We start from the raw sequence: 10,715 nt of genomic DNA, 5'->3' as shown, positions 1-10,715 counted from the left end.
TCGAAGTTTTAAACACAAAAGCCAAAAGGGGTATCACTGTCTTACAAAACAAAAGCAATTGAATTTGATTTGATCCCATGTCTCTCAATTTCCCAATCACAACACCCCCATGGGAAGTCCTTGCTCTTGTTGCTCACTACCTTGACCCAAAAACACTAGCCATAGCCTCATGTGTGTGCAAGTCTTGGTTCATTTCCATGTCCTCAGACCACCTTTGGAAGCCAATTTGCAACACCCATTTCCCTAACCTACACTTCACTGACTTGGGTGAACAAGTTCATCATGTTCCATACCATCGTCTCTATGGAATTGGTCACACTGCAGCCAAGCGTCGAGTCCAAACACCATGTAAGCCTAAACTTTCCCTTAACAATCTTATATTCTCTATCAACATCCGTACAAAAAGCTCCAACATTGTCACAATTGCAAAACCGGGTGAAGAACTAATCTTTGATCCAAATGGGGTGTTCAAATTCGACGTTGACAATGTGAACTACGAGTGTTCCTCTATGGTTGCGGTCTTGGAGGATGTGAAAATTACATGGAATGTGGTTTTGAGTGGGTGGAAAGGGGTGTTTACTATGATGGATTGTGAAGGGAAAGTGAGCTTCTCTCCGGGGGCCGAGGGGTGGTTTTCAGAGGAGTTACCGTCTCCGGGCTGTTGCTCTGGTGCGGTGGCGAGTGGTGTTGTGGCTGATTTGAAGTTGGGGTTTTGTAGTAGGAGGGAGAGTGGTGTTGGGAAGGTTAAGGTGGACAAAGTGAGTGTTGGGATTTTGAGTATTGTGAATTGGAGGTATGTTAGTGTTGATGATGGACTAAGGTACTTGCAGCATTTTCTTGTTCCTTGTGATGACTAATTGTACGTGTAATTTCACTACTTTTTAAATTTTATTTAGTAAAGTTCTAAATGGTAATAATTCTCTCGCACCCATTTTTTCACTGCATTTTCTTAATTCACGTACATTTTCATGTTTAACGTCTTTTTTGGGAGTGGCATAAAAAAGCTATTACAAGGTTTTCCCTTTTACCAAAAAAAAAAAAAACTGTGGATATTATATATGATGAAAAAATAATAATTTGAAACCATCCATTTGGGCTCGTGATTGGTTGAAAATACCAAAATATTAAGGGCCTGTTTAGTAGAAGAGTTTGAGTAATGTTATTTGTATTTTTTTGATATACGTGTGGGTGAAAAAGTGTAAAGTGTGAAAAATACGTATAATGTTGTTTAAAAACTGAAAACATGTATTTAAGTATTCTTACCAAATAGGCCCTAAAAATCTAACATCACAAATCTACTTAACTTCTTTGTAAAATCTTGTGCCCGATACAATCAGCTCATTCATTAATAATAACTAGCCTTTGAGCACGCGCATGAGCGCGTACGCAGAGGCTCTTCTATTATTTTGGGAAATAGTTAATAATTTGCATTATTATAAATTAGAATTACTACATTTTCCAATCACAAAAATACCTAGAGGTGTGATGAGTGTTATGTGTGGAGAAAGGTTAATAATTTAATATTTTGTACAAACGCATAACACTTATCATACCCCTAAATATTTTTGTGATTGAAAAATGTAGTAATTCTAATTTATAATAGATGCAAATTATTAATTATTTTCCAAAATAATAGAAGAGCGCGTGCTCAGAGGGTAGTGTTCCTAATTTGTTTTGAATAGGAACTGATTGCTTGCACTTTCGTGTTTTGAGAAAGTGAATCGTACAGGGAGAGTGAGAGTGGTGAAGTAGGTTCCTTCTTTTTTGCCACCATGAAATGATAAATCTGTAGAAAAAGCAACCTGGTTGATGTTTTAAAAAATTAATTATATTTCTAACTAGGAGAAGGTTGTTATTTTTTTGTTTTGAATAGGAACTAATTGCTTGCACTTTTGTGTTTTGAGAAAGTGATCATACAGGGAGAGTGAGAGTGATTAAGTGGGTTCCTTCTTTTTTGACATCATGAAATGATACATCCGTAGAAAAAAGCAAACTGCTTGATGTTTTAAAAAATTAATTATATTTCTAATTGGTAGAAGTTTATTATTATTATTATTATTATTTTTACATACTCAGATAAGGGGAGTAGTTTTTATTTTTTATTTTTTTATTATAAATAAAAAGTATAGACTTATTAAAGGCAAAAAAAAAAAAATGTGAATTTTTTTTTGAAAACGTGAGATTAGGTAGTTGGAGTATTTCAAATATCTTGAATAAAGAGTGTTCCTATTTTATAGGCAATGTTTTAGTGCAAGTTAGATATGTATTTTTATTTGTCTATCCTTAAGTTTTGTCTTTACTTAAATTTAGAAGTGTTGGGGGTATTTTGGAACAAAAAAAAATCCGGTCCAAACAGGGACAACCCCTTAATTAGTAGCTCAGAAGCTCTTCTATTTTTTGGATAAAAATTAATAATTTGCATTTATTATAATTTGAGAATTCTACTTTTTCTAATCCAAAAAAAAAAAAAAAAACCTAAGGGTGTAATGAAATTTTTTTATAAAAAAAATTGAAAAAAAAAAAAAAGACAGAAGAAATAAATACATTGTGATGAAGTAAAAAAAAAAAAAAATGAATATGTGGGGTGCGTTTTGTAGATTGGAGGAGTTTTAAAACTAATAAAAGAGTAATCCTATTTTGTAGGAAGTTAGTGAGTAGAAGTAGGAATTTAAATCAACGTAAAAGTTAGAGTTTATTAGAAGCAGGAAGACATTTCAATGTAGAAGTAGGAATTTATTATTTTTATCAATTTACTATTTTAACCCCATTTTTAAGTTTTAGATAGGGGTATTTTTGATAGTAAAAAAAAGTAATAATTAACTTTCTTTTTCCAATTTATTATTTTAACTCCATTTTTAAGTTGTTGGTTAATTAATTTAGGGGTATTTTTGAAAGGAAAAAAAAGCAATAACTAACTTTTTGAATCCTCTTAATATATACAGATAAACAAACTAGTAAATTCTGAGAAATAATTTGGGTCAATTTTCTTACATCTCGCAACACAAGGCATAGATTAGTCCTTAGTTTATTTATTTATTCGAGAATCAATTGTAATCCTTAGTCGAAATTTGATAGTATTGATACTTGGTGCCCGTTTGTTTGGGCGTTTTGAGCCCAAAAGTTGGCTTTTTAAAAAAGCCAGCCCAAGTTTAGTGTTTGGTGAGTATAAAACGCAACTTTTTGCTTAAAGTTGCGTTTTATATTTGTGAAGAAACGCGCGTTTGAAAAATGGACGTGTTTCGGTCCATAATTGTAAAAGCTGGTGTGGGCGTTTGATATATATCCGTTGGGTGACTTCAATTACCAAAATTGCCCTTCAATAAAGGGCAAGGTGTCTTCTTCAGATCACGCACAGCCTCAGCAAATTCATCTCACCTGAAGCTCATTCACGCAATAAAATTAATCAAACCACAACAATAAAAGCAAAAAAAATTCTTGCTCTCATAAAACTGATATAATTTAAACAACAAATCTAAAATCAAAACAAATAGAAAGAGTGAGGAGCTTCGGGAAAAAAAAAAAAAATAGAAGCCGATAGAAGAAAAGAGAGTTGGAGAAATAAAGAGTGAAAAATATAGAAAGAGTGAGGAGCTTCTGGGAAAAAAAAAAAAAAATAGAAGCCGATAGAAGAAAAAAAAAAGAGTGAGGAGCCGATAGAAAAAAAATAGAAGCCGATAGAAGAAAAAAAAAAGAGAGTAGAAAGACCTCAGAGAGCTGGAGAAAGAAAGAGTGAGGAGCTTCTGGAATCAAGTGAAAGTAAAGGAAAAAAAAAAGGAGAGGATGTACTAATATGGGTATACGTGTGTGGTTGACAAAATGCAAGAGAAAAAGAAAAAGAAAAAAAGAAAAAAAAAGGAAACGTATGGATGAAATAAAAGGCAAAGAAGAAGAAATCACAATTTAAAAATAATACCACAATATTTTCACAATATTTTTACAATAAATTTTAAGTAATTAATTAATATTGGTGAGTAAAAATATAATTTCAGTAATGAGTTCAAATTAGAACTAGAAACAACTTTCCATATAAGATTTTGTTATGATTTTTGTGAAAGTATTGCAAAAAATATTGTGGATATAACATTTTTTGTTGAAAAATATAATTGTTGAGAATGAATAGAAAAAGAATAAATAAAGATTAAAAAAGAATAAATTTAATTAAAAAATAAAGATTAAAAAAGTGGGTAGGCAAAAGATAAATGTCACTGTTGATTGTCCAAACAGTACAAAAATTTGTCTAACCTGCTGGAGATGCTCTTATATATACATTGTCCTTTTTGGTAATTTATCCCTCAAACTGCCACTTTTATAAGTGCTAGCCAAACATTCAGTTTTTTCAAAAAGCACTTTTTAACAGTTTTTACCAAACACTCAGCTTTTTGAAAATGCACTTTTTCATTAGGCACTTTTTGAAAACTCCACTTTTTCATTATGCACTTTTACAAAAAGTTGAACCAAACTCACCCTTAGTTGATACTTGATAGTATTTGATGGGAATGACGATGCTGCATCCCTAGACGAAGATAACATTTAGTGAAGGAGGAAGCATCCTTGACGAAGTCATCAGGAACAACGAGGAAAACCATCATCACTGACGAAGACAGAGAGTCACTCAATGCAGTCAATCAATGACTTGAGCGGTTACGAAATCAGCCCAGCAGACCGTTGAGAACCTCTTAAAAGTCTCATTATTGGACCAGGGGCGTTACTTGAGAAAGCATTTATCACCCCAACGGCTAGCCCCCAAGGTTGCAAGTATAAAGCTCCCACACAGTCAGTAAAAAGGTACGAAATATACACACATAGATATACATCTTGATTGACTATTATTTTTCTGACTTTGGCATCGGAGACGTTGTGGCAGGCACCACACCGGTGATCATCGTTGAGCATATTCTCTCGCACCACGAAGGATTCCATCCGCTCACTGTTACTGACGATCCTGTGCATCATCAGTTTGGCGCCATCTGTGGGGAAGATTTTTTTTCGGATTCACATTCGAAAACGTAGCTTCCATCAATTCTCCATATCCAGATGGAATCCAACCCAGACTCAGCAACCTTGGCCTAGCAAGTTCAAGCCCTTGCAGCCACCATTGAGGAACTCACCAGACAGAACCAGGAAATGAAGCTGCGGCTCCAGCAGGTTCAACAAGCTCAACAGGAAGAAAACCGGTCCAAGGGTAACACTGAGGGAGAGGGGGATAGCCAACAGAGGGAAATCCCCCGGAGACCAACGACTCCGGACGAACAGAACTCAGATCTTCTTCGGGAAATGAGGAAAGAGATGGACGAACTAAGGAGCGCTATCAAGGAAAAGACGGACCGGAGTGTAGACAAAATGGTAAAGGCTACAGATTCGCCCTTCACTGCAGCAGTACTTGATTGCCCCGTGCCGTCAAAGTTTCGCCTGCCTCAATTAGAGCCATTCGACGGACTTAAGGACCCTCAGGATCATCTTAATACCTTTAAGACGACTCTGGGTCTCCAGCAGCCACCTGACGAGATATTGTATCGTTCCTTCCCTACGACTCTCAAAGGAGCTGCAAGAGAGTGGTTTACTAAGTTATCCAACTCGTCCATAGACAACTTCGATCAGCTGAGTAGTGCTTTTTTGCGCCACTTCATAGGGGGACAACGCCCAAGGAGACCCGTAGATTATTTACTCACCATAAGACAGGGAGAAAAGGAGACTCTGAGGTTATATGTCAAGCGATTCACACGGGAAACTCTGGAGGTGGACGAAGCTGATGACAAGGTGCAGCTGACGACCTTCAAAGCAGGGTTGAGATCCAGAGACCTTGTGGCCTCTCTTGCAAAAAACCCCCCGAAGACAATGGCTGAGATGCTCCTGAAGGCCCAAAAGTATATGAACGCGGAAGACGCTCTAGCTGCCATAAAAGATGCTGAGAGACTGGGGGACAAGTCCAAAGGAGAAGACGACCGCAGAGGGTAAAAGAGAGACAGACCAGAACGTCGGAACAACGACGGGAATAGAAGGAGAGACGACAAAAATCCTCGTCAGGTAAAATTTACTCCTTTGGTTATGCCTGTTGACAAGATTTTCGCGCAGATCAAGGACGAGCATTATCTCAAATGGCCCAGGCCATTACACTCGTCCCCCAACGTACGTGACAAGAACAAATATTGCCGGTTCCATAGAGACCACGGTCACAACACAGAAGAATGCAGAGACCTGAAGGAACAAATAGAGGAATTAATACGGAAAGGAAAGTTACAGAAGTATGTAAAGAAAGGAGAATATGGCAAGTTCAGAGACGACAACAGGACCCAACATGAATCCTTTACTCGGGATGACGACCATTCGTCCCAACCTCCATGCAAAGTGATCGGAGAGATAAACACGATCGCGGGAGGACCATCCTCAGGGGGATCATTTAGATCACTCAAAAAAGCATGCCACAGACAGGTGAACAGCCTCCACACCATGCCTCCGTCCAAGCACCGACGAACATACCAAGACATGTCCTTTAATGAAGAAAACGCCAGGGGAGTAAAGCAGCCTCACAACGATCCCCTGGTCATAGTACTGAATATAGAAGGGTTCAATACTAGAAGGATCCTTATTGACAACGGGAGCTCAGCGGATATCATCTACCTCCCAGCCTTCCAGCAGCTAAGATTAGATCCAAAAAGGCTCCGTCCTTTTGACTCTCCACTCGTCAGCTTCAGTGGAGACAGGGTCTACCCCAGGGGAATAGTGACTCTGACGGTGACGGCAGGGACCTACCCATTGCAGTTGACCAAACAAGTAGACTTCCTGGTGGTAGATTGCCCTTCGTCTTACAATGTCATCATTGGGAGGCCCACCCTAAACAAGTGGAAGGCGGCGACGTCAACCTACTGTTTGAAGGTGAAATTCCCAACAGACAGCGGCGTGGGTGAAGTGAAGGGTGACCAAGTCCTGGCAAGGGAATGCTATCAAGCCGTACTGGCAAAAAAGGAAAACCACACGTGGACGATTGAAGAAAAAGAGGAGGACGGGATGGAGACCCTGGAAGCAGTAGAGTTGGTAGAAGGAAATGCGGACAAGACGACCAGAATAGGAACGACGCTAAGCCCCGAGATGAGGACGAAACTCATAAAATTCCTTAAGGGGAATCTAGATGTCTTTGCATGGAGTCACGAGGACATGCCAGGCATATCTCCAAAAGTCATCCAGCATAGGCTGAATGTGGACCCTAGCAGGAAGCCCGTTCAGCAACGACGAAGAACCTTTGCTCCAGAACGAGATCAGGCAGTTGCAGAGGAAGTAACCAAACTCTTGACGGCTGGATTCATCCGGGAAGTATATTATCCAGAATGGCTCGCCAACGTCGTCCTGGTAAAGAAAGCAAACGGAAAGTGGAGAATGTGTGTAGACTTCACCGACCTGAACAAAGCATGCCCAAAGGACAGCTTCCCTCTACCAAGGATAGACCAGCTCGTGGACTCCACCGCCGGACACAAGCTACTGACGTTCATGGACGCCTTCTCAGGGTACAACCAGATAAAGATGGCTGAAGAAGACCAGGAGAAAACTGCCTTCATCACAAGCCAAGGACTCTACTGTTACAAGGTGATGCCTTTTGGGTTGAAAAATGCTGGAGCTACGTACCAAAGATTGGTGAACAAAATGTTCAGCCAACAGATTGGCAGGAACATGGAAGTATACGTGGACGATATGCTCGTCAAGAGCAAGGAGGAGCTCGCTCATCTGGACGACCTGGAGGAGACTTTTGCAACCCTGAGAAAACACCAGATGAAGTTGAATCTAAGCAAATGTGTTTTTGGGGTAGCCTCGGGTAAGTTCTTGGGATTCATGGTATCCCAGAGAGGAATAGAAGCAAATCCAGAGAAGGTACGAGCTATCATCGACATGGCTTCACCCAAGACCGTCAAGGACGTACAAAAACTTACAGGAAGGATAGCAGCCCTGAACAGGTTCGTCTCTAGGGCCACAGACAAATGCCTGCCCTTCTTCAAAACCCTCAAGCAGGCTTTTGCTTGGACCGACGAATGCGAAGCAGCGTTCCAGGAGCTGAAGCAATATCTGAGCAGTCCACCTCTCCTGAGCCCGTCCAAAGGAGGGGAGAACTTATACTTATACCTGACAGTATTAGCCTCGGCAGTAAGCGCAGCCTTGATTAGAGAAGAATGTAAGAAGCAACTCCCGGTGTACTACGTCAGCCAAGCCTTTCAAGGAGCTGAGTTCAGGTACCCAAGGATCGAAAAGATTGTGTTTGCACTTATAGTAGCCTCGCGTAAGCTCAGGCCGTATTTCCAGTCAAATCCTATCCTTGTAATGACGGATCAACCAATTAAGAAATCAATGAACAAACCAGAAGCCGCAGGGAGAATGGTCCAATGGGCAGTCGAACTCAGCCAATTTGACATCGAGTACCATCCAAGAGCAGCTATCAAGGCACAAGCTCTGGCTGACTTCATCGCTGAATTCACTTTGCCAGACGAAGATGGAATTACAGACGAAGTCGATAAATGGACAATACAAACAGATGGTTCGTCAGCCCAAAAGAGAGGGGGAGTAGGGGTCGTCATAACCACCCCCGAAGGAGAAGTGATAAAGTATGGGGTTCAACTGAAGTTCCCAGCCACCAATAACGAAGCCGAGTATGAAGGAATATTGACGGGCTTGAGGCTTGGGAAATCTCTTGGGGCCAAAAACTTGCTAATCCAGAGTGATTCAAAGCTGATAATCGGACAGATCAGTGGAGAGTACGAGGCAAAGGAAGAAAGGATGCAGAAATACCTTAAACTGACAAGACAACTAACCCAAGAGTTCGACACAGTGGAGTTCGTCCAGATACCAAGAAGCCAGAATGTTGGGGCCGACGAAGTATCAAAATTAGCATCGTCAGAAGAAGGAAAAGCGAGCACAGACATGACAATAGAGATCCAGAAACACCCGAGTATTCAAGAGGTGGCGGCGTTCTCCATCCAGAGCACAGGCACCTGGATGACACCCATAATATCCTTCCTCCAGGATGGGCACCTACCTCAGAATACTGACGAAGCCAGAAAGGTGAAGAAGAGAGCAGCCAGGTTTACGATCCTGAATGACGCCTTGTACAAGAGAGGCTTCTCTATGCCTTATCTAAAGTGCGTCGACGAGGACGAGGCCAAATGCATCCTAGAAGAGGTACATGGAGGAATCTGTGGCAACCATGCCGGCTCCAGATCCCTAGTCAACAAGGTGATAAGAGCAGGGTATTTTTGGCCAACCATACAGGGGGATGCTGCTGATATCGTCAGAAGGTGCGACAGATGCCAGCGGTACGGGAACGTGCAACGGCTCCCAGCGGAGAAAATGACGACCATAGCCTCCCCATGGCCGTTCGCACAATGGGGAATTGATATCGTCGGTCCTCTGCCCCAAGGTAAAGGTCAGGTAAAATTCCTTCTGGTTGCTATTGATTATTTCACAAAATGGGTTGAAGCAGAGGCCCTAGCAACCATCATCGAGGCTCGGATCCGGAGCTTCGTGTGGAAAAACATAATCTGCAGGTTCAGGATTCCCTCGACGATCATATCTGATAATGGGAGGCAGTTCGACAGCCAAGGCTTCAGAGACTTCTGCTCGGACCTCGGGATCAAGAATCAGTTCTCATCCCCGGGACATCCTCAGGCAAACGGACAGACGGAAGTAACGAACAGGACGCTGCTCAAGATAATCAAAACCAAGCTGGACGAAGCAAAAGGCGCCTGGCCAGAAGAATTACCTAGTGTCCTGTGGGCATACAGGACTACAGCCAGAACCCCAACAGGAGAGACGCCCTTCAGGCTTACCTATGGCACAGAGGCAGTAATCCCAGTAGAAGTTGGAGTAACAAGCATCAGACGAGGAACTTTCAGAGATGGACTCAATGACGAGGGACTGCGGTTCAACCTGGATTGCCTAGATGAAATAAGAGATAATGCGTCCGGTAGAATGACGAAGTATCAAAAAAAGATGGCCGAGTACTACAATAAGAGGGTCAAACTCAGGCGTCTGGACATAGGGGACCTCGTCCTTCGCAAAGTCACTATAGCGACTAAAGACCCCATTCAAGGGAAGCTGGGCCCTACATGGGAAGGGCCTTATCGCGTCATCCACTATTCGAGGCAAGGAAGTTACCACCTGGAAACTATGGACGGACAAAAGCTCCCTCGTCCATGGAATATTGAACACTTAAAGAAATACCATGAGTAAATGTAATACACGAATGCATTCGTTATCGAAGTTAATAAAAGTACTTTTCTTCTGATGTTTTTGCGCAGACAGCATTGGTCAACCATAAGGCCAATAAAAAATTGAAGTAACAAGATTCCGCCTTGACGGATGTAAGTTACTGACGACCATAGAAGTATGGCTAAAAGGCTAAGTAACAAGATTCCGCCTTGACGGATGTAAGTTACTGACGACCATAGAAGTATGGCTAAAAGACTGAGTAACAAGAGCCCGCCTGGACGGACCTAAGTCGCCAGACGGCACCTCCTTCAAGTCACAAGTGGCAGGGGTCAGTGCACAGAGAAAAGAGTGCAATGCGTCAAATCAAAACAGGATGCAACAAAGCACAAAATTGTAAACAGATGTAAATCAGCCAAAGCATCTAGAAGAAAAGTAAGTAAACTTCATTCCAGCCCATAACCACTGGGCCACTATCATTGTTTTCAAAATAAAATTAACTGTTCTGAAATTAGACTTACAAAAAAAAA

At 41.2% G+C, this 10,715-nt stretch overlaps 2 protein-coding genes across 2 annotated transcripts; both read left to right on the top strand.

The window, feature by feature from the left end:
* On the top strand, window positions 1–966 carry LOC115952353 (probable F-box protein At5g04010). The gene has a single exon (XM_031069510.1). The coding sequence runs from the start codon at window positions 78–80 to the stop codon at window positions 855–857; it is 780 nt and encodes a 259-aa protein (XP_030925370.1). The 5' UTR covers window positions 1–77; the 3' UTR covers window positions 858–966.
* A 4,158-nt stretch (window positions 967–5,124) lies between these two features.
* On the top strand, window positions 5,125–5,955 carry LOC115951424. The gene has a single exon (XM_031068637.1). The coding sequence runs from the start codon at window positions 5,125–5,127 to the stop codon at window positions 5,953–5,955; it is 831 nt and encodes a 276-aa protein (XP_030924497.1).
* Window positions 5,956–10,715: the final 4,760 nt, after the last annotated feature.

Source organism: Quercus lobata, chromosome 7 (assembly GCF_001633185.2).
Source record: "Quercus lobata isolate SW786 chromosome 7, ValleyOak3.0 Primary Assembly, whole genome shotgun sequence".
NCBI lineage: Eukaryota > Viridiplantae > Streptophyta > Magnoliopsida > Fagales > Fagaceae > Quercus > Quercus lobata.
This window is presented reverse-complemented; position numbering and strand designations above follow the sequence as displayed.